We start from the raw sequence: 24,526 nt of genomic DNA, 5'->3' as shown, positions 1-24,526 counted from the left end.
AACTATTAATGATGACCTTGGTTATGTGGCAGAGGTAGGATTTGTCAGGTTTCTTCACTGTAACGTTACTCTTCCCCACTACTCTTTGCATATTTTTTGGAAGGATGTGCAGCCCATACTTCAGGGGTAGGGTGTCCTGTGTATACTTTCTTGCAGGCAAATAAATAACTGGGAACTCTTCTACATGGGAGACTTATACTTCCCCATCTGTTTATTCCATCACGTATGTCAGTATGCATTCATGGGTATTTGACACTTGGAATAATAATTTAGTACTGCTTTATTTGTTGTTGAGAAATGGTCTAGCTTTCTCAATGGGGAGTTCTTCTGATTGGCTTCCTTGTCATTTCTACACATTCCTGTCATTGTGGGGTTTTTTTACTGTTAGTTTTTTTTAGAGTGGTGAAAGTATTCTTTATGATACTATAATGGTGGTTACATGGAACTGCATTTGTCAAAACTCAGGGAACTTTATGGCACACAAGTAAACTTTAATGTGTTCAAATAATAAATGAAGTTGGAGGATTCTTTCCTTTGATGGAGGCAGAATATGACAAAACCATCTATTAAAAATGTATGAGTTACCTTACTGTAAGAGATGAGAAGGTTTCAGACCTCAGCAACTTTGGAAATGAATAAAGTCGGTAAGAATAAAAGCAAAATAAACTGTACATAAACACTGTCCTCTAGGTGATAAAGTTGTTTCTCACAGGAATACAGGTTAACAATTTTTCTACCACTGTAAAAGTGCACTGGAAATGAACAATTAAGCAAATGGATTATAGACATTATTGTTACATTGGAGTGGGTAGGAGTGGGTGGATAACCAAGGGGAGGAGGCTAGAACGATCTGTGTGCTGATGAGTTAGAGTTGGCCACATTAGTATGCACTCATGATTAGTTAATGTAGATACACATGGTTGCATAGAGAAATATTTGTAGATAATGTATATAGATAGGTCAGGGCACACATGGAGGTATTTCCTTACTCTGTTCGGTGAGAGGGCCTAGAAGTAACAATACTCAAGTAGCATATACAAGATCAGTCACCCTTTATTTCAAACTAAGATTATCCCCTACATTTTGTGGGAATTTTAGCTTCAGAACTGTGGAATTGATAGATTTGAGTTTACGTTAGGACTAAGTTTTTTGCTCATTTTCTATCTCATAGCTCACTTATGTGCATGTGAATGACCCTATACAAGCCCACAGGACAGTAAGTTGAACTTTGTGGCGTATAAGAAACTTTTTTGGGAAGGGTTTCGGAAAATGGGAATTGGAACATGAGCTGAAAAAACTTAAAACATAGATGTTGCTCTTCCTAAGTGCCCTGGCTCTTCCCACCATGAGGAATCTTTCTCCCGAGGCTATGACAAGACATGTGACTATCCCTCCATCCTTGCTCTTTCCAGCCTCATGGCCCATCTCCTTTCTTTTCACACTTCTAGGACCCCTCACATTCAGGATTCAAAGCTGCCTCTCCATGGTAGAGTCAGACTTTCTCCTAATTCATTTTTCAGAAAAATTTAGCCAGTTTGTTCTACTTCTTTTATTTTAGGTTATGCCAAGGATTTCAAGGTTTAAAACAGAATTCCACGAAGAGTCTTTTTTCTTAAGAGTATCATCTGAATAGAAACTGATACTTGGAGCTATTCTAACCGCTGGTGGAAAACTTGACAATGTAATTCTTGAATATGTTACTTTGTTCAGAAACCTACTTTCCTATCCTCAGTGTTTTGGATATTTTCTGCTTACACTACACGTGGATATGTCATAATACAGTGATGTCATCTTGATGGACGCCTAGGGTCTATCCAGTTTTTACCCTTAGACAGTACGGTCATATAAAAACCTCTGAAAGGTTTTTTATTCAAATAAATCAAGGTAATAAAGATAGATATGAAATAAAAAGTATTCTTACGTTTAAAATAAGGTGGCATTAGGAAATGGTGGCATCCTAGAATTCCAGTGTATGACAACAGTGGTTGCCCCATATTCCCAATTCATGTCCATTTTATGTGAAATCAATTTCATGGGCTCTGTTTAAAAACAGAGAGAGAATGGGGAAGTAGGGAGAAAAATAATCATCCAAACCTTGGGATGACTATACTTACAATGCCATGTCCCTGAGTGAGGGTGACAGTGGAGATGTGAATGTGCTGTTCCCACTGTGCTTCTCAGAGTGAGTGTATCCTTAGCACGTGGATAGATGAGCTAGGCTTTTAAAAATCCTTATTTTCCGTATAGCATGGTCTCTCAATAAGAGGCAGGCATTTCTCTTGGTGCATAACCAAAGTCACAATGTTCTCCAGCAAAGAAGAACTGCTTGTGTTGAACTCCAGGAGATGACGTGGTGCCTCCTGAGGGATTTCGAGGAAGATTCTGACTATCTCTGATTTTCACCTAAGGCTACATTACATTGCCACTGTGCTGGCTGAAGTGAGTCAGGATAGGCTTGTCCTGGCATTTAGGGGTCTTACCTCCTCTTGCCTGTGGTTTTTAATGACTTTTTGCAAGAATGGTGGCTAGCAGTGTTAAAACCTGTGGTCTCTAGTTGTTAAACAATGGAGCAGAGAAGCAAAGCAAATCTTCCTCCTCTTTCAGTCTTGGTATGATTGTCTTGGAACTTCTTTGCACATTTGCATGTCTCAGCTCAGAAAGTCAAGGCATTACTTCTGAAGTAAACTTAGGGATACGTCAGTGTCTATAATGTACAAGAGAATACAGTGAAAGGGAAACTTTATTTAATATTTAAACTAAAACTTAATGAAAACTTACATTAAGTTCTTTACCCTTATGACCTCATTTGATCCTTATAACTCTTGGTAGTATGGATGTTATGACTGCATTTTAACTGAGACAACTGAGGATCAGAAAGTACGAGTGACACTAAGTAATTAAGTGACAGAGCCATTCTCCAAGCCCAGATATATATGGCTCCAAAACCCCACAATTTCCCTTTTTAGCTTGTGGCTCCATAAAAATATGAGTATGACATAGCTCTTGCACTCAGAGCATTTTGGGTCTCACTGGAGGATAAGAAAACTGTACAAATCCTGTAATTCAAATCAAAATATAAATATCCTTCTAAGGAAGATTAATTTCACCAAGGTCGAAAGGTAGGTGACGTATTGTTACGACATGGGGAGAATCAAGGGAAGCTTCCCTTACACGTGGGTCTTCCCGACAGCTGAAACTTCAAGGCAGCAGCATCTGCCCTGGGTGGTTGTAGCCTTATGGAGGTAATTTTCTAAGGATTTTCTAATCAAAGGAGGCACAGTAAAGCTGATGAAATCATTCACACTCTTGCATTGTAATAGTTGTAGGATATCCTGATGGGAAAGTGGCCTTGGGGATATATCCTTGAATTTTGCCAACTGCAGTTGGAATCAGCCAGGGAAAACAAAGAAATTAATCCATTGAATATGAATGAGATGTAAATAACATCTTGAATTAATTTAAATGCGATCATATTGTATAATGGGGGGAAAAGTTAATTACTCTAGAAAACAAGGAGGATAAATGACCCACATTTGGGAGAAAGTCTTTGGTGAGTAAGAAAATGAGCTGTCCTAAAGATAGAGGTGTGCAGACAATATTTTCTACTTCACTTTATGTGTTAACCGAATGCTATATAGCTGTCAGTGGCAATCATTTCATTCTTTAAAAATGTTGGTAACTAAAGCAAATAAGAATAGAAAATATTCTTGAGCTTCTCACTTTTTTTTTTTTTTTTGGGGTAGTTCTTTTTTATTGTCTGAATAATTTTTATATCAATAATCAATTGATAGATTATAGGTCAACAAGGCCTGTGCTTTGGGAAGAACTAGATAAAGAGGACTCTACTTAGCACCCCAACTACTAGAAATGTATTTTACAAAGATTTTTTCAGATTTCTCTTGGGTTGTCTTGACTTTCTTCTGATCTATCCCTCATGGTCAAAGAGGAGCAGCTCTAGTAATTTGTTGACCTGGGGATTTATCCTGGTTAAGTGGCTTTAAAACTTAACCATGCCTGAGAAACAAGAAAGGTAATATTATCTCCTGATCCAACACTTTCATTTCAGTTTGATGATTGTCTCAACAGGTGGAGGATCCCTTTCTTTGGTCTACAGACCTCTCTGAGGCAGCCAAGGGTCCATGGATCTATCTGCATCCCAAGTACTGCCTGGAGCCTTGCAGGACACTGGGCTTTGTTGACTCCTAAGTCCTGCTCTTTTATTTTTTCAAGTAAAGTTACTATTATGATGATTAAAATACAAATATATTTTTAAACACTTGACACAAAGCTGCAGGAACTCTTGCAAAGCTATGTATTTTCTGTAGCGTAAGAAATATAGTCAAATATACAACTGTAGCAGTGTTGTATGGTGACAGGTGGTAGCTCTACTGAGCATAACACGCAGAGTTGTTAAGTCACCCTCTGCACCTGAACCCAATATAACACTGGGTGTCACCTATGCTTGAGTTAAAAAAAATTTTTTAAATACGTATTTTCAATCAGGATATTAAATAACATTTACAGATGACATGTAAAGTTTTTCCATCCATAGGTTAAGACTCATAAGTGTAAATCATTCACTCATTCATCACATGCCTATAGTGTCCCTGGCACTTCCTTAAGCTGTAAAACTGAGAATGAATGGAAACACTCATTTTCAAAGAGTTTATTTTCTTATAAAGATTCATGTGCACTAAAACTCTGTTACCTGAAGTAAGGATTGAGAATAATATATTCTTAAAATTGCATCTAGCTAATTAAGAAAAATACATAATTATTTTTCAAATAAAAGGCCACAAAGTAGAACGTATATTAATTTTGACTTACAGTGCTTCCAACAGTCTCCTAGTTGCATTTTGTTATTTGTATGTTATATTTATGTAGCAAACTATAAAAAACATAGGAGTGATTCATGTGATTCTAATTTTGATTTGAATATGGAATTAAGTGGTTTCTCCCCTTGCTGTATATCTGGACCTCTCAGCCCCTCCCCACCCAACCAGCCAGGGTGAGCTTTAGGGAATGGGTTGTGCATCGCGTTTCTGGCACAGCATGGCATGGTAAAGCCAACAGTTTGGGAAATACTTGGAGCAAAGAGGATTTTTTTTTTTTTTAAAGATTTTATTTATTTGAGGGGCATCTGGGTGGCTCAGTTGGTTAAGCATCTGCCTTCGGCTCAGCTCATGATCCCAGGGTCCTGGGATTGAGCCCCACGTCCGGTTCTCTGCTCAGCAGGGAGCCTGCTTCTCCCTCTCCCTACTGCTCTCCCTGCTTGTACTCGCGCTCTCTGTCAAATAAATAAATAAAATCTTTAAAAAATATTTATTTGACAGAGAGAGTGCACACGAGTGGGAGGAGGGGCAGAGGGAGAGGGAGTAGCCCTCCCTCAGCAGGGAGCCGGAAGATCCCAGGACCTGGAGATCACAGCCTGAGCCGAAGGCAGTCACTTAACCGACTGAGCCACCCAGGCACCCCTAGAGTAAAGAGGAATGTTAACTAAGGCATATTGCCATGCTTCAGATCTGCAGAGTCATATAGACCTTCATATTGTTTCCACAGTCTTAGTTTATTTGGGTGTCAGATGACCTCACAAAAGAAAACACACCGTTTCCTGCTATCGATAGTACTAAGTAAATGCTTAGAAGAGGCTCCCCTCTGAGACTTGGGGTGTGCTTTTTTCTGTGACAAATCTTGGCTGCTGTGCTTAAGCTTATGCGGGGCGCGTGTATCTTTGTGTCTGTGGAGAGCAGGGAAGAACAGTGTCCCAGTTCAGGGGGCGGTGGTCGTGGGCTTCTACAACTGCTGATTGCCAGAGGGTTGTTCACAGGGACCGGGGACCAAGTAGGAATTCTGGGTTTGCAGTAACTTAGTCAGCAGCTCTGTTGAGAGGGACTGCAGGTTTAGAGCCAAGCTCTCAAGGTGCCCAAATCCTTGTGGTTGACAGCCAAACTTGGTGACGATTGAAGCAGAATGCCCCAATTGTGCTAAACAGGAATAGATGACTTTTCATGTATTTAATGAGCATAATTCTCTATAACACTTAAAGCTTTCAACTACTTTAGCTTTACAAGGATGGAGAGACTAGATTAATAAAGGAATTATCAGAGCTGCTTTGACCCTAGAATCCAAAAAGCTGCTGATACTATCAGTGGTATAAAAGCTGATTGCTCTGGAAAACTCCCTGCCCTGGGGATGCTGGCTTTTACTTGCCAGTGTCCTGAGCTTTCTGGCCATCCGTACTTGGGAACCTCAGCCCTGCTGTCACTGTGCAAGGGTGGCTTTCCCAAGAGTGGTCCTTTAGCTCCAAAACAAAACATGTGCCTGCATTTGGAGCCTTTTCCTAAACCCCAGGCAGCTCTCTTTGAATTCACAGTTACCTTTCTTCTTCATTTCCCTTTCCAGCCACGAGAAGAGGGAGTTAATGATTCATTTGCTCCCAGTGACCTTTTGAATAACTGGACTGTGATGTACGAGTGCAACTCTTAGCTGCCTCTCTCTCTCCTCTTTTTACTTCCCTAGTTTGGCTTTAATATTTACAGCCTCCTTCTACGTCTACATGCCTGGACGCCTGAAGGAAGCAAAACATTTATTGCCTCTCCCTCCCCGTGTGCGGGAGCTTTTCACCCAGCCCCATTCCTTCCTTTGACATCACACAGGAGACTCGGGAGACTCGCCTCCTGGCTGGGGACGCCCGAGTTCTTCCTGAGTCTCTCCTGTTGAATCCGTTGATTGAAGCAAAACGAAAAGATGGATTCTGACTCTGACTCCCCTTTTAACTACTCGTGGCCTTCCTTCCCCAAAATGAAGATTCGCCGGAGGGCGTCCAAGCAAGGTAGATCCCCGATTCTTTTATTGTATTTCCCTCCGAGCCAAGCCAGGGAGCTTTGTCTTCTTACCTTTCTTTGTTGCTTTGCCAGACTGTTTTCTGTTGAAGTGCAAGTTTACACATGTTTGTATAACACTCTCACTCTAAAAATTCTTTCCCGAGAGGCTCCGGAGGTAAACCTACTTGTTCTTCGGTTCCTTTCACTTTGACTCTGCCTTTGTGCTGTATCGTACATGTGCAGTTCTCTTTAGAAAAAGGAGGGGGGAGTTCAGTACAAGGGAAATGTTGCAGATTGACTTGATCAGAGTTACCTTGGAGTTACCTTGACAATAGAGAGTCCTGTTGACTTAAAGAACTATGCACATATTTGATACCCTGCCTCTGCTGCTTTTGTGCTTTCAAGTGGGTGTTCGTTTTTTTTTTTTAATTCTTTACCGAAGAAGATTGTTCCATTTTAGACTATTGGTTTTATAGTTGCTCCAAGGAAGGGATTTTAAGAAAGTAATTTAAACAAGAAAGCCTGTGTATCTCCAGGGGATCTAGTCCTGTATTAAAAAGTTTATTAGTAATTACCAAGTATGCAAAATGCTTTACTGCCAAAGGAAAAAGTCATCTATCTGTAGCATGATTAATAATGTAGGGTGTTGATGCCACTCGTTCCCCCTTGGAAGTCATTCTTGCCGTCCAGGCCTTAGAAACCAAGGGACGAGTTGGTGTGAGGGTACAGTGGAGGTGTCCTCAGTCTCCACTGTCGTCTCCTCAGCTGGCCTCAGCAGGTGGCCACCCTGGCCTTCTGAAATTTACCAGAACAAGAAAGTTAGTGACCCATCTGTCCCTTATCACGTATGGGGAGTTAGGTAGTTGTGTTTTTAATTCAAGGAGAAAGGAACATTTTCATGAGCTTCAAGGCAGAAGGGATGTTTCTGAAAGTGAGCTGTCTCTAGCTTTATCTTTGGGGAGCAGAATTCTCTATTCGCTGGAACAGAATGACCTATTGAATTACCCCCTGCTTTTTGATGAGAAAAATGGAGGCTGGCAGTTGTCAACATATGTAGTTTGCCTCAAGGACCTTTTTTCCTTCTAAAATAAAATAGAGGAGTGTGTGTGTGTCTTTGCATGTGTGTGTTTGCTCTTTGAATAGAATCAAGGCCACCCCCAGGAATAAGATTGGTTAAACATCCAGGGCTGGTAGAAAGCCTCAAGCTGAATAAATTCCCAATGCTGCTCAGCTGCCATCCTTGAAATTCTATTACTGGGGCCTTAAAAATGCCATACAACGTTCCACTTTTCTGTTGTAGGTTTTTCCCCTTAAGATTTTATTTATTTATTTATTTATTTATTTATTTATTTATTTGAGAGCAAAGAGAGAGCATGAGCGGGGAGGAAAATGAGAAGCAGACTCCCCATAGCAGGGAGCCTGACACGGGACTTGATCCCAGGACCCTGGGATCACAGCCTGAGCCGAAGGCAGATGCTTAACTGACTGAGCCGTGCAGGCGTCCTTCTGTTGTTATGTTTTATTTATTTATTTATTTATTTATTTATTTATTTATTTATTTATTTATTTATTTATTTATTTATTTATTTAAAGATTTTATTTATTTATTTGACAGAGACAGCCAGCAATAGAGGGAACACAAGCAGGGGGAGTGGGAGAGGAAGAAGCAGGCTCCCAGCGGAGGAGCCTGATGTGGGGCTCGATCCCAGAACGCTGGGATCACACCCTGAGCCAAAGGCAGACGCTTAACGACTGCGCCACCCAGGCGCCCCTGTTGTTGTGTTTTAAAACTTAATTTCTTCTTTGGGGGAAGGGGCCATGATAAATATAGCTTACCATTAAATGGTTCAGGAGGAGAAACTTGATTTAAGAGAGAGAGCACAAGCGTATGCATGTAAGGGCATGCTCAGACACACACAGAAAATGGAGTCAAATGTTAACAATAGGTAAATCTGGGTAAAGAGGCTATCTTGGTGTTCTTTGTGCCATTCTTCTGTCTTTTCTGGAAGTTTGAAATTATTTCCAAATAAGAGTTTTAAAAAACTTCTAAATTCTGAAAGTGGGGAGATACACTATGTCATTAATTCTTTGGGGTGAATATTCTGGTACGGTGAGACTGGCTTGAGGGCAGGTTGCTGTTCTGTAAGACTATGAAATCTTTGTGCATTCTAACTCATTTCAGCTTGGGGAACTATCTTCATATGTTTTTGTGCCTGGCAGACTGACCGGATGCCTATGTAGCTGGGGGCCTGCATAGCCTAACAACTTGGGGAGATGTGGGATTAATGATTAGGAGACCAGCGGAGGAGCTCAAGAGTCCAGTGGGGTTATAGGGAGTGCATTAATCACGCTCGCCTTTGAAATCTAAAATTGGAGCACAGCCAGTCTGAGCTACAGCAAGAAGTCATAACATAGCTATGCTTAAATTAAACTCAATTCAAGTGAAAGCAGGTACTTGGGATTTGAGAATAATTAACTATTGCAGCTAATAAAGAAATGACAAGTGGAAATAACGTTGGTAGCAGAGTTGGGAATTGTCTGAGTCCCCTATTTGCGTTTGTCACGAGATGATGATGGCCTAGTTGTGAAGAGTGGGTTTGGTCACACTACACTGTTGGCGAGACAGAGTCCCAGAACCGTATGCCTTAGAGATGACCTGGTTCACCTACCTCACACTACAGATGAGTGTGATGGGTCTGAAGAGGTGAAGTGGTGGAGAAGTGGTCATGTGTTCAACAGGCATTTCCAGATGGCAGGCATTGTCTGAGAGGGTGGGGCGAAGTGGTGAACCAGACAGATACTGTCCCTGTTTGTAGGGATGTTAGCACGTCTCACAGGATCCAGACATGCCATCTCTGTATAGTGGGAGAAACACCAAGAAACTGGATTTTTTCAGCCCAGTGGCCTATTGGTGCCGGAACTGTGGTCTCCAGTCTCTTATAGGATGATCTAATGATTTTTGTCTGTCTTTAAAGCTAAGGTCGCTTGTATTGCTTGCTCATTCTTCTAGTTAGCACTGACATCATTCTTACAAAGTAAGTTCTGGTCACTTGGGAAGTCAGGAAGGAGGTTTTGAAGGCTTGGATTTTCTCCCTGATCAGCTAAACCTCAAATATTTTGTTGGAAATACTCTCTTTTGTTCACAGTATACTTTCTCTGTCCTGATCCCCCTTGTTAGTATTCTGTCTTTCAGTACCCCATCCTGTCCTTATTATCGCTGCTCTTTGATAGACACACATACACGTACACACTACTGGCTTGTATAAAGAGATGTGAAAATAGAGAGGATTTGGTAAAAAGGGGAAATCTAGTTGAGCAGAAACCCACCAATACTTACATCAACTAAGAAGTGAATCTAGTGCTTTCTTACCCTCATGCTGTCAGAATGGAAGAGAAAAGTATTAACTTAGAAGTAGCGCCTTTGGAAGTGACCACGTCTAGAAGGGAATGTGATGTAAGCAGAAGGTGAAAGCATGTAACACCAGGCTACCTCAGAAATATCCTGGGATTCTCCAGAGTTGCCCCTTGTCATTCCACGAGTAGCCTCAGGACAGGCCGTACTGGGAACCTTGTGGTTAGTGATTGGGGTGGGTTAGCGTCCGTGACCGTTCTGCTCCAGCGATTCCCGGAATGCCTGGACTTTTGTTTTGTTGGTTTCAGTAGGAGATTGAACCAAGAAAATTAATGTTTATAAATCAAAGGTTAAAAAGTGCAGGGATTGGACCTTACCTCAGTTAACCCATAATCAGTCTTCAGTCTTTAATATGCATTGTTTAATATAAATCATCAGGACCCAGTGCCTTTCATCCCTTAGGCAACTCCTGTCCCCTCGCCGACTCCAGCTCACATCCTGTGTCTCTCTCATGACACAGAGCGTGCAAGAGGGCCTTTCCCCCCCGTGTGCTGGTGCAGAACCAGTCTGCAGTAGACGAAGGAGCCTGGACCTCACAGAAAGCTTCATAGCCTTGAAGAGCTTAGGTGGACCGCATCTTGTGTAGCTGTAGTCAAAATAAGATTTTTGTGGCGCTTTATTCATCATCGTAGCCACTATTTACCAAGCAGTGGTAGGCACTTTGCGTATAGGATATCCGATTCTCAAAATAACTCTGTAAGATAGCTAATACCTCTGCCTTACAGCTGAGGCTCCTGAAGCTCAGCGAGTTTTAAAGTGATTGCTATGACCGTGTCAGGAAATGCAAGGAACAGTTAAGGTGGTGGAATAAGGAAGGAGGATGAATAAATGAGTGACATTCAAATAAGGTGTTTTCATATGTGTTAGCTTGTGAAAGATGTGCATGTTAGATAGATGTGGTTGTCGCCTTCATTTGTCAGCTGGGGGCTCTGAGGCCCAAGAGTAGGGAGAGGAGTGGTCCAGCATAAAGGCCAATCAATGAAGAGCCAGTCCGATAACCAGGATGTTGCCTTGAGAGGTTTCATTCTTCCCAGTATGTTGTACCATCTCTTAGTAGAGGGAAGGGATAATGAACTTCACTGGGTAGCTACCTGTGTTCGAACGTGCCATTTTGTCTCACCATCCTCGCTTCTCCCTGTCTTGTGACTCTTTGGGAAAAGAGGTGGGCGGTGAAAATTCTGGAGGAATAAAGTGCTGGAGCCATTTCTCTGTCCTGACAGAGCCACACACTTAAGTATAGAGTCCTGCTGCACACCATTGCTTGGGTAGGTTGAGAGGGACAGATGTGTGCAGCACTGAGTAGTTGGCTGAGGAGAGGAAGAGGCAGGATGAATTGAGAAAAGGATGGGATGGGAGAGCGTTCAGTATGTTTTGGAAGGTTCACAGGTTTGTCTCAGAAAGATCAAGTTAGGTTGCCTGGGTGGCTCCGTTGGTTAAGCGACTGCCTTTGGCTCAGGTCATGATCCTAGAGTCCCAGGTTCGAGTGCTGCATCAGGCTCCCTGCTCAGCCGGGAGTCTGCTTCTCCCTCTGACCCTGCCCGCTCTCATGCTCTCTCTCTCTCTCTCTCTCAAATAAATAAATACAATATTTTTTAAAAAGGAAAAAAGAAAGTCAAGTTAGAGGGATTGAGTTTGCTGGGAATGGAGATGAGAATCATCAGACCACTGTTTTGGCCTTTTCCATAAACTCATTTAGGAGGGCAGGTACACAGTCTGAAAAATAATCCCCTGACACAGCAAGTATTTAAAGTATGATGACATTTCAGAAGGTCGGATAATAATTTTCAAAGGTGAATGACTTTTATTTCATGGCCTTTACTTGTTCTCTTCCATGTTTTCCCTTCTTCTTTCATAAAGTTTCACTGGACACACAAGTAGACTTCCATGTGCATGTATGTATTCAGTTCCAGAATTCCCCCCAAAGGATGCCTGAACACCGTAGGGGGAATAAGTCACTACAAAAATCCTTATTGAGGAAGAGAAACATTTTCTTAAAGGTGACATAACCTGCTAAGATTTTGTTGGCTCACAATGAAGATAGTGTTTACCTTGAGAACAGGGCAGTTTTAATTTCTGACTCGGCCTGGAAGCCTACCTTGGTCAGCAGAGGAAAGGAGGCGGATTACAAGCCCCTTGCCAAACAACATAGCTACATACCCCCCGGGGCTTCCTTTAGTTCAACAAATACTTGGCCAAATATGTGAAACTGATTTTTTTTTTTTTTGGCTAGCTTAAATTCCTGGGGAAGATGTATTTCTGCATTAATCTCTATAATGGAAGGAAGGCTCTATTCCAGTTATCCCATGTTCAGGGGCACCTCCCTACCACTCCAGTTTGGGGCAATATCCAATAGGGGTTTATTCAGATATATTAAGCCAGAAAGTGATAAATCCCATAGGAGAAGTTAGGAAAAATTACTGTTGAAGTTCAAGGTGTCAGTTTGAAAGGGATGTCATTTTAATAGCCTGTGGTGAACTGGTAGGGTTTTCATAGGCAGGTGGTCCCTCCAAGCAAATGGGCGGAGTTAGACATACATTGAATGTATCAACGTGTTGGAAAAATAGCCCAGGCTCATACACTGTTGACTCATGGGGTTATGGAAACGTAGAGAGATGCCAAGTGCTGCATCGGCCTAGATGATTATTGTTGTCTGCCTACTGTCCTCCTGCCCTTTGCTGAACAACATTCGTATTGTTTAGAGGGGGGCCCCTCTGCCGCTCTGGCCATGGGTCCAAATGATGCTGCCACCTTCTCACATGACCTTGCCTTCTTGGGTGCCGTGGGCTGGGCATCGTGCCCAGGCCGGGGCCAATCACTGCATCCCTCCTTGGCCATTCAGAGTCCTACCTTGGGGTTCTTGAGACTGGAGTTTGGAGGGACATGTCTCCCTTCATGAGTGGCCGTGCCGGAAGGTGGGAATGGAAGCCATTCGCTGGGAGAAAGCAGGAGGAAATGCTGCCAACATGTATAGAGAGAACCACTTGCGTTGTGGGGTCCTGCTAGGTTCCGGGCCCTCGTTCTGTTCCCTGAAGTCCTCTCAAGGCTTGGGTGTTAAATTCTTGTTGTTCTATGACATGTCCTCACATGCTTTCAGTCAGTCTTTTCTCTCCCCCTTTTATTTTTATTTCAGCGAATTCAGGCGCATATTGCTCCCACTTCTGACTAGAAATCTCCGGCTTGTCCGTAAGATGCAGCTTGAAGGTGTTTTTTTTTTTTTTTTTATTGTTATTGCTGTTTCCTATAAGACTTCCCTGAACACCTTGAGTTCATCATTCTTTCTTTTAAAGTTTTTAAATTTTTTTCCATCATAAATGTACTCTTTAATCCCCATCCTATTTCTCTCATCCCTCATCCACCCCCCCTCTGCTAACCATCAGTTTGTTCTCTGTAGTTAGGAGTCTGTTTCTTGATTTGTCTCTCTCACTTTTGTGTTCCTTTGCGGCTCATATGTTTTGTTTCTTAAATTCCATATATGAGTGAGATCATATGGTATTTGTTTTGCTCTGATGTAACTTTGCTGAGGATTATACCCTCTAGCTCCAACCATGTTGTATCAAACGACAAGATTTCATTCATATTACAGCTTACTAATACTCCATTGTATAAATATCCCACATTTTCTTTATCCATTCATCAGTCTATGGACACTTGGGCTGCTTCCATAGTTCAGCTATTGTCAATTATGCTGCAGTAAACAGAGGTGTACACCTGAGTTCATCATTCTATCCTTTATGCCTCTCTGGGTTTTGCATGTTTTTGTAATAAATGCCTCATTAGTGCATCACAGCTAATACTAAGTGTCTCACCCTAAGCCACTGAATTTTTTGAAGACAGAACCTGGATGACCTACTTCTTGCTTGCTTGCTTGCTTGCTTGCTTGGATTTTATGTATTCATTTGCAAGAGACAGAGAGAGGACAAGCAGGGGGAGAGGCAGAGAGAGAGGGAGAAGCAGACTCCCCACTGAGCTGAGAGCCCTACATGGGGCTTGGTCCCAGGATCTGGAGATAATGACCTGAGCTGAAGGCAGAGTCTTAACCATCCGAGCCACCCAGGTGCCCTGGATGACTTATTTCCATGCCTCTACTGCCTGGATCACAGAAAGCAGGCAGTAAATATTAAGTGTATTGTGGTACAAATTTACTCACACAGTTTTTATTTTGTCTTTTTTTTTTTTTATTTTGTCTGTAATAGATTTGATCTTTCTTACAAAGTCCTATACCCCAGGCAGTGGGGAGGGGAAAGGGTGTATTTTAGTCTAATGCATTAAACCTTGTCTGATGCAATAATAAAAACCATTATTTTCACCAACCGTTCAGTCTCTTTAAGTAAAATATCCAGTTTCTCCCATGTCTTCATGTTCCTCCTCTTTCTGGCCCAGCTGGTACTGAATGTGATTTTTGGTGAGGGTAGGGGCAGTTGGTGGTGCATAGGAGGAGGCCTCATCTTTGAGTGTCCTGTATGTCCTCCCAGTGTCTGCTACAGATCTGTTGGCCTGGACTCTTCCCTGAGGCATGAGTATTGTGTTTTGGGGTGTTATGACATCTCTGTCCCACATCCGGGCAACTGGATCCTCTCCCTGTTGTCAGTCTGAATTTCTCCTGGTGCTTTCTCCTTCAGTGACTTGGCCTCACCCTTGTTATACTATAGACAACTTGGAACCTCTGTCCCAGATTGCTGGCTCAGGCTCTTCTCTAAAAATATCTGCTACAGGGTCCTTCCCTTGGTGCCACGGTGGGCTCCATGGCAGGCCATAAGTACTCCGCCGTTATTATACCTCTCACAGGCCTGTGGGATCTTAGGGATCCATCTCACCACTTAGGCAACGGGGGGCAGCCCTGGGAGGCTGGCCCTTGCTCGCCTTGCTGCCTGAACTTACTCTCCCACTAAGTGTTCCTGACAGTGGTTTTCTTTGTGGTGCCGTCGGGGAGCCTGCAAGGTGGACTCCTGCAGAGCCCCACACAGAATCATAAAAAGCCCCTCTACCTTCAGAGTAGCTCTGGCCTTTCACTCTGTTCCCCCCAGGCAGGGAAACCACATGTCTCATTTCTTTGATCTCTTCTGTCCCTGCCAATGAAAACCTGGTTATGAGTTGTAACCAGTGTCGTATCCAGCTCTCATTCATACTAACCTATCCAGAGGTGCCTAGAGTTGCTCAGGATAATGGAACAGAATTCCGGAGAGTTTCCCAACCAGGAGAAACCAAGAACAATTTGGAGGAATGCCAGGCATTGCGTGGCTTTCATCATTCATTCACTCATTCATTCCACATGCTCTTTTGAGGACACAAAAAATAAGTTATTTGGAAGTTGGCAAGAGAGTAGATATTAAAAGTTCTCATCACAAGAAAAAACTTACGTAGGGTGAGGGATGTTAACTAGACTTACTGTGATAATTCTGCAATATATGCAAACCTCGAATCATTGTTGCTGACCTGTAACGAATGTCAATTATCCCGCAAAAAAAAAAAGTGAAACCTTTCACATAGTTCCTTGTCGGTAGTAGAACTCAGTTACTTTTTAGGATATTAAGTGGCGGGGGTAAAAACGCATAGCTCTAGAAAGCTCCTTGTGACTTTAGAACTGTATACAATCATTTTTATGTGCCTGTGTTTTCCTAGAAGATTCTGCAGGATATGAATTACTCATAGGGCTCCTTGTGATGACAACTTCCAGGAGCATATTCCTCACCAGTTATTTTTTTTTGTCGATAGTCCCCAGAAATGATCTTGTCAAAGTCCTGCCAGTTTCTTTGAGGTCTTTCACTTCTATCTTGGTGTTTGTAGAATGTGCCAATTTTTTCCCCTTCAGTTTGCTCATTGTTGCCCTCTGTAGACTAATTTGATAGAGGCCTTAAAGAGCTGCATCAAGAAGGAGAGGAATTGCTGGGGCACCTGGCTGGCTCAGTCAGGGCAGCATGCAACTCTTGATCTCAGGGTCGTGAGTTTGAGCCCTACATTGAGCATAGAGATTACTTAAAAAATTTTAATAAAAAACAAAAAGAAAAGGAGGGCGCTCAGTGGGTTAAGCATCCGCCTTCTGCTCAGGTCCTGATCCCAGGGTCCTGGGATCAAGTTCTGCATCGGGCTCCTTGCTCAGCGGGGAGACTGCTTCTCCCTCTGCCCCTCCTCCCACTCGTTCTCTCATTCTCTCTCTCTTTCCATCTCTCTCTCTCAAATAAAGTCTTAAAAAAAAATAAAACAAGAAGGAAAGGAATTGCTGATTAAGTCTAATCACTACAAGTCTACATACAACACATGACTGAACATCTCCTTGATAGCTTAGGGGAAGCAAAGGAGGGAAAAAGTTGCATACGTATTTGAGAGTCCTTTTGCACACATAAACCTGTGTTGTCTCGAAGGCTACTTTGTGCTACTAAAATTAGGAACGAGAACTTGGGAAGATGTGGGAGAAAATTGTTGTTCTCCAAGGACGATGTTTTCTTGCTCTCTCCTCCCTTCTCCCCACCTCCCCCTGTGCCTCCGGTGTATTCTGAGGGAAAAGGCTTGTTTTCTTCTTGGATAATTTTGATAATTAGGTCTTTCAAAACAGCAGAATAGGGCTTCTTTTAGGATCTGATTTTAGAGTACCAAGTTGTAACTTGTTATTTAGAAGGGTTTTTCAGCTGCTGTTCCGCGGGAGAGGGCTGGAAACACAGCTTTGACCTCAGCCCTCCTGGAATGCCTTCGCTTCTGTCCTCGGCTGTTACTGTTCACGGAACCGGTCGAGAGGACTGATCTCACCCCGGGGCTCACTTTTCTTGCACAGGTTCCCAGGAGGGTGAGGCAAGTTCTGAGGGTGAATTAGGCATTTGGATCTGTGTTAGAACCACTCTATTTTGGGAGACCCAGGTTCCCTGGATTCTCTCAGACATGGCTCGGTGTACACTTAAATCTTCAGAGTAACTTTAGTTTACACATGACCCACAGGAAATTCCTGGGCTGGGGATAATTTTGGAAGTTGGATGGATCCTCTCTGTAACCCTCAGTCCAAGTCAGAAGAGTGAGGCCAAGAGACGTTCCAGGCCAAGACTAATATCAGGAAAATCCTAAGAGAAACTTAGAGGAAGAATAAGCAAGGAGATAAATGACAGTTTATCGCTGAAAATGTTCCTTTTCACTTGTGAGGGTGAGTTTTTTTTTCATTCTCCTGGAGCACACTAAGACCATTGGCAGAAAGAGCTATCCGTAAATTTCAGAATTTGGCAAAAGTTCCCTTTGAATTTGGGGATTTGGGGGTAGCGTGCTGCGGTGAGAAAGACTGTCTCTGCCAGCACGGTTTGTGTTCGGGTTCTAACACTTAATAGCGCCGGTGGGTTAATCACTCTCGTTGGGCCTCAGCTCTCTGGTCTACAAGATGAACATGATAATGCCTCACGTGGTTCGGGAGAGGAGGGCTGGCAGATGGGCAAAAACAATACTGTGTACTCTTGCATAAAACATTTCCAGCTAATACGTTTACACAGGTATTATCTGATACCGTTGATTTACTGATTACCTGGTATTTTGCCTGAGATTCCACAGCTGTTCTTTCACATGGGAGGCACCTTTTGAAGACACGACCTGTTTCTCTTTTGTTTTACATGTAAAAATAGTGGTGGTTAGAAATCTAGAAAACACAGAAGGAGTTGAAATTAAATACCACCTGTATTCCATCACCTGGAAGGTAGCAGCGAACATCTCAGTTTATCTTTCCAGTTTCTCTGTTATCTTTCGTGTTGCGTGGCTAAACAAAACGAAATCATGTATTTACTGTTGTATGAATGTTTTCTCAGCCAGACTCACACTGTCCTGTTCTGGCCGCAAATCTCCAGAGGCAGAGAGCATGGGCCCAGGAAGTGAGCAAACACACGTAGGCACAAGTCACACTGTAGCATAATAATGAAACTTCTTAATGGGAAAATACCAGACATTGCTCAAATGCCATTTTGTTTAGTTCAGACGGGATACTCGGTAAGCCCAATTATTTAAATAAAGTATTTTGAACCGGCTAGCAGAGTGCGTAGAGCGCCATTGAGTAAGTTAAGGGACCTTGGGGAAGTTATTTAAATAGCACCGCAGTTTCCTACTCCGCAAAATGGAAATGCTAAGTAGTACTGCCTCAGAAGATTGTTCTGAGGCCCAAATGAGCTAATAAATGGAAATCATGTAGTGTCTGGTTCAGAGTAAGCACTGTATCGCCGTTGGCTCTAACAGTGGTGTTACCTCGTATCACGACCTGATAGGGAACAGGTTTAGATACTGACTCTTGGAGTACCTGTAATTTTTTTCTCTCCATTTTAATGGTATTTTTTTGTTTTTTGGGTTTTTTTTTTTCCTGATCTTCTCAGTACCATTACCTTGCAAATCTGCCTGGTTGTCCCATTATTCCTTTAGTAAAAGAGTGATCCCTTGGTTTTTTAAATAAGTGGATGAAAGAGGTGTTCTTGGGCTCCTTCTGCCAGCAGGCATGTCAGGTGGTATCGCACGGGAAGTGCCGGGCACCTGCGTTGTTCCGCACAACAGGAGAAGCTGTTTTTAGCTCAGCCCCCAACCAGGAAGTTACTTGTCCTACCAGGAGGAACAAAGTAAAACTTCTGTCTCCGGAGTGTGGTAGATCACACAGGACTACACACAGAGGTAACAGGCAGGAAGAGCTCAGAGAAGGAGGACAGCCTGCCAGCTGTTTAGAGACCTGTCAGGGGACCCCCGGGGAAGTGCTCTACAATGACTGTGCCTAAGGATATTTTTAAGAGTCCTAGATGGAGGCTGAGGAACCTGGGCAGGGCCCAGCAAGTAGCATGGTGGCTGGTATTCAATAGTCACGCAGTAAATGTTGGAAAAGATGGCTGGCTGGCTGGATGGATGGATGGACGGATGAATGAGTGTGTGAATGAATGAATGAGTAAATGAATAAATGGGATAAATAAGAAAGAAATATTTCCTTTACAACCAGGAATAGAGCAAGAATAACTGGGCAACTCACAAGAAAACTTCCAGAATCTGAGGAAATTTGTCAGACCAGAAGGAAATAGTCTCAGTTGTACCCTGTACAAGGTTTCTCTTCTTGATGAGAAAGTATTCACTCCTTCAGATAGTATTTACTGAGAATCTTTTATGTACCTGACATGGTTCTAGGCCCTGGGGGGATATAGTGGACAAAGTATTCAAAGTCATTGTTCTGATGGAGTTTACATTTTAGTAGAAGGTAACACAACATGCAATAAATACATAAGATACTAGGTGATGATCTGTGGCATAAGGGAAAATAAAGCAGGTCTTGGATGTGAGGTCCTGTTTTACATATCTAATGGCCTGGGAGAGGCTCTTCGATAAGGTAACATTTGAGTAGAGAGCTGAAGAAAATGAGGAAGCAAAGCATCAAGATATGGGGGAAGAACAGTCCTGGTAGGGAGAAGAGCAGGTGCAAATGGCCTGAGGCATAGAACAGCAAGGCCAGTATAGCTGAAGTAGAGTAGTTGGCAGGCTTCAGAGAGGTTGAGTGAGGGTGGATGTGGGGCAGGTTATGTAAGTATGACATTGTGATTTATAATAAATACATATTTGGTCTTTCTCCTGTTTCTGGTATAGAGTTCCCTAAAACCCTTGGAAGGTCCTATGTGATGAGTGTGATAAAGGTGTCTCTTGTGACATTAATGAGGTGACATTTGGACCTCAGATTTGGGGGCTGGTTGCCAGGAGAACTGGCCATGTGATTAGAGGGTTGAAACTTTCAGTACTACTCACCCTCACTTCTGGGGACGGGAGATCGGCTGAAGATTGAGTTCAATCACCAATGGCTGAAGATTTAATTGGTCATGTGTATATAAAGAAACCAGGAGGACAGAATTCAGAGAGCTTCTGGATGGCGAACAGGAGAAGGTATCAGGAAAACACTGTACTCTGAGAAAGCATGGAAATTCCTCATATCTTGCTGTATGCATCGCTTCTATCTAGCTGTTCCTGAGTTATCTCCTCTTAATAGTTTAATTGGTAAAATGTTACTCTGAGTCTCTGAACCTCTCAGGCAAATGAATCAAACCCAAGGAGGAGGGGGGGTCATGGCAACCTCAGATTTATAGCCAGTTGGTCAGAAATACAGGTAACAACCTGGACTTGTGACTGGCATCCGAATGTGGGGGTGGACAGTCTTGTAGGATTGAATCTCTAATCTGTGAAATCTGATGTCATTTCTGGGTAGAAAGTGTCAGAATTGAGTTGAATTGTAGGACGCCCAGTTGGTGTCAGAATTGCTTCGATGTGTGGAAACACCTTCCTCAAACACACCTTACCCACGTTAAATAAAAGTGTGTCCCAGAACCATTTTAGTAAAGTGCTGTAGGCTGTGGTAAAGTTTGGCTTTTCCTCAAAATGAGAGGGGCAGCCATTGGAGAATTTTGCCGAGGCAAGACGTGATTTGATTTTCTTCGTAACATGATTACCTTGTGTATGTTGTGGAGGACGGGTTATCCAGGGCAGAGAAGTGGCGGCAAGGAGAACAGGGAGGGGACAGTGGTCTCGCAGTAGTCGGAGCAGGAGATGGTGGTGGCTTGCCCTGGCGTGGCCGCGGGTGGCAGTATAAGAAAAGGTCAGATAGTGGAAATCTTTGGTTGTAAAAGAGAACCGTCAAGGTCAGTCCAGGGAGAGACAGAGTTGCTGTTGACTGGGAGGAGAGCAGCTGCAGAAGGGGGAGAGTCAGGAGTTCTGTTTTGCGCTCTCGGCTGCTGGACAGCACTGGGGAGTTGTTAAGGAGGTGGTGTGATTCCGGGGAGAGGTCTGGGTTGTATATAAAACTCTGGGGCTACAGGAGTCATCATCATACAGTGGTTTGGGATGCCATGCTGTTAGATGAGCCAGGGAATGGGGGAGGGGGAGAGAGGGAGAAAGAGGGAAGTTTGAGGATTGATCCTGGAGCACTGCAGCCTACGTTAAAATTGAGAAGACGACAGAGACTGAGAAGAGAGCGACAGACAGAGAGAGAGAGGTGGAGAGGTGTCCTGGAGGCGAAGGGCAAAAGGGAGCCATCAGCAGTATCGAATGCTGCCCTAGGTCACATAAGGTTAATGGGGAGAACTGACCACTAGATTGCGATGGGCACAGTATGCATGCAGCACTGGGAACTGAGCTCTAAAATACATTCTACCCATCTTGTGCTGGTTAGTCATTCTCCATAAATCCTTCTTCTGTGTTCACAGCCTGCAGGATTTAAAGCACAATGGAATGAATGAATGAAAGAAACAAACCAACCTGCCCCACCATTGTAAAGAGATATGTGGCCTGAGAGGCCCTCCCCTGACTTTGGCAGTCAAGAGCTTGGCACCCAGAGTGGGCCAAACCAGGTCAGCAGCAGGTTTGCAAAAGGCTGCCCTAGCCGGGTTGGTTTATGTCTGGGTGTGAGTCCCTTACATAACCAGGCAAATAGGCTACATTTTCCTTAAGCTGCAAGGCCCTTAGCTTTGGGAGGGAGGGTTGGATTTCAGCAGAACTCAGGTTGCAGAGGCCGTAGGCTCGTCTGTGCTGTTAACTGTTTCCTGCCATTTGGGCCCAGTTGTGAATGCTGGGAAAAAGGGAGGTATTTGCAGCTGCTTTTCCTTCGCCCCTTACTAGTTCTCCTTCTTTCTGTGGCTGAAATACATTTACTCTCAGTTGTCTATCCTGTCACCTGACCGAAGCATCTAGCATGCAGATTTCTGCTCTGGGGAGTCCTTGTAGAGCTCCGTAGATCACATTACAGAGCAATGAACATAATGGGAGACAGGAAAGCTGGGGATCCCCTGGAGTTGCTGTTTATCCTCAGGGCACTCGCTCTGCGGTGAGAACAGAGTTGGGACATCCTAGTTTCTTAAATTCCTTTGTTCTTGGGAAACAAGGTCTCTGATCGGCTGACTTTATTCTTTGTTGGTTCTGTTGTAATCTCTCCCATTTCGTGAGATCTCATCCTTGAGTTGCTGGAGGTAAATCTTACGGGCAGTTCGACTTTGTTTTTCAGTTACCATATCCAGGATGGACTTTACAAAATATCTTAACGTGAGCTAGGTCTGAAATAAGAGTGTTACATTTTAAAAGCTCTTCTTGTAGCACGTGGAATGTTTTATGCATTCCATTTTCCTAGGGTTGGTTTGAAACATGTAAAGTTCTAATCAGGGTAGAAATCATTTGATAAAAGAAGCAAAACTACAGTAAAGTATCGAAACTAGACAACCTCATTTACTGATATGATAATAGCAAGCACGTATATAGGGATTACTTTTTGTCACAGGATGTCCAATCACTTAAAATATTAAATCGCTTAATCCTTGCGATAATCCTGTGTGATACGTCATCATCCCTATTTTACGGATCAGGAAACAGAGGTGTAGAGAGGTTAAGTAATTTGCCCAATGTCACACAGTGAATAAATGGTGAAGTAGGGCTTGGAATTCAAGCAGCCCAGGGCCCTTGCTCTTAAGGACTGCAATGCCTTGTTCTTCACCAATTTAAAATTTTCAGCCATTTGGATGGCAGTTGAGTTTTAGTTCCTTTTATACTGCCTTTGAAATATGGGTCTACCACATATTAAAAATAAATATTAGTAATAGAACTGTAAAGGTAACTTTTTGCTAAGAAAAATTGTTTTAAAAACAACATAATTTTGGGGCTCCTGGGTGGCTCAGCCGTTAAGTGTCTGCCTTCAGCTCAGGCCATGATCCCAGGGTCCTGGGATTGAGCCTCCCATCGGGCTCCCTGCTCCGCAGGAAGTCTGCTTCTCCCTCTCACACTCCCCTTGCTTGTGTTCCCTCTCTCACTGTCTCTCTCTGTCAAATAAATAAATAAAATCTAAAAAAAAAAACAACACAACAACATCATTTAAGACAGAACTGATTTTCTTATTGCATGTTATTTGTATATGCTTATTGAGAAAGGACCTGAAGGGTTTTCTTTTTTTTTTTTTGGCAGTCATTTTTCACATAATTTGCTACCAAAGTGGAAGTAATGAAATATATCTTAAATCTTGAAAAGATTAGTTTTTTTTTTTTTTTAAAGAAGCCATTGTAGCTTTTTCTTTGAATTTCTTTTTTCTTTTTCTTTTAATGGTGGAGACAAAGAGAACTTAGCCACTTTAATATATGTAGCTGGTGATTACTTGAACATATTTTTGAAGTCTTATTTTCTTTCTGTAATATATGTCATTCTGCTGGTTGGAAGCCCATTAGCTGCAGTGACTAGTGTAAATTAGTGAAGGAGTGAAGGTCTTAGAAGTCTGTCATCTTCTGGTTTGTTAATCTGTGTTCACTTGGAGATCCGATTACTCTTTGGTATCCTTTGGCAGTTGGAGGCTGTGGATGCTCTGAGTTCCACTGAAAAAGACTTTTGGACCAGTCTTATAAATTGTTACACTGAGTGACCCAGACAATCTTAAATGGTAGATTATGGATGAGAGATTTAGAGAGGAGACAGATTTCCATTGCCATTACAGTCGTGTGATTTTGCATGGTAATGTCCCCCCTGCCAAAAAGATCAGCTGTCTCAGTGGAGTCATTACCTAAGTGACGGGATGATGACGTGGTCTAGGCAATTTTTCCCAAGTGTAAGGTAAATTCTTTTGGGCACCGTTGATCTTGAAGCTGGCATCCTGACCTTACGCTAGATGACATAGAATTGCACAGTAAGGCAGGTATTGTCTTTTTCTTTTGATCTTTCTCCTGATTCAAGGAGAAAGTTCATTTCACACTCCTGCATCTTTAACACCTCTCCAGTCTGTCCGAATCTCCCTTTATGACAGGGAGCAAGCAGCCCTTGTAGACTCTCAGCTTTGATTGGCAACTATATTCAGTCAGAAGGTAGTTTTATTGGTTTGGTCTGTATAATTCTTTTCCAGGTTTGACAGGGAATACTGGCTTTCTGGTTATAATGAGGATAAAGTATTTCTTTTAAAATTCATTTTATGTAAAGAAAAAAGGGTGAGTCAATCTAAAAACAAGTACTAGAGAATATAATGCAGGTAGTAAGTAGATATGGCAAAATTGTGAATTTGGCAGAGGAGAGAGAAAATCTTGGGAAGTACTGGTCTGATATCTGCTGTAGTAACATAGAAATCCAGTCTCTTGTTTGAGACTATTGGGACTAGATTTGTTTTGGAATTTAGAATTTTCAGATCTTTTTGGCATAGTGCTTATAATATAGATGATATGACTGGCAGTGCCATCATCCAGTGTGGTAATATTTCTACAGCAAAATGAATGACTATTCACACCAGGTGAGGTAAATAAAAACTAGACATGGCCTCGTCTGGGTTCAGGTCAAATTTTGTACCAAATATGGGGACCAAATTTAT

At 42.6% G+C, this 24,526-nt stretch overlaps 1 protein-coding gene across 4 annotated transcripts in view; it reads left to right on the top strand.

Moving 5' to 3' along the window:
• The window catches only part of ARHGEF28 (Rho guanine nucleotide exchange factor 28), a 297,126-nt gene that overhangs the window by 172,794 nt on the left and 99,806 nt on the right, over positions 1–24,526 (top strand). The window contains exon 1 of one of the 4 annotated variants that reach the window (XM_045809752.2): positions 6,529–6,832. The exons of the other annotated variants lie outside the window; for them this stretch is intronic. Within the exon in view, the coding sequence (XP_045665708.1) occupies positions 6,748–6,832 (85 nt within the window). The 5' untranslated portion in view covers positions 6,529–6,747. Of the gene's footprint in view, positions 1–6,528; positions 6,833–24,526 lie in introns of those variants that run through there. 4 annotated transcript variants of the gene reach the window in all.

Source organism: Ursus americanus, chromosome 5 (genome assembly GCF_024610735.1).
Source record: "Ursus americanus isolate L20-20 chromosome 5, mUrsAme1.1.p, whole genome shotgun sequence".
Lineage (NCBI taxonomy): Eukaryota > Metazoa > Chordata > Mammalia > Carnivora > Ursidae > Ursus > Ursus americanus.
Note: the sequence above shows the minus strand (reverse complement) of the source record. Positions and strands in the feature narration are given on the sequence as shown.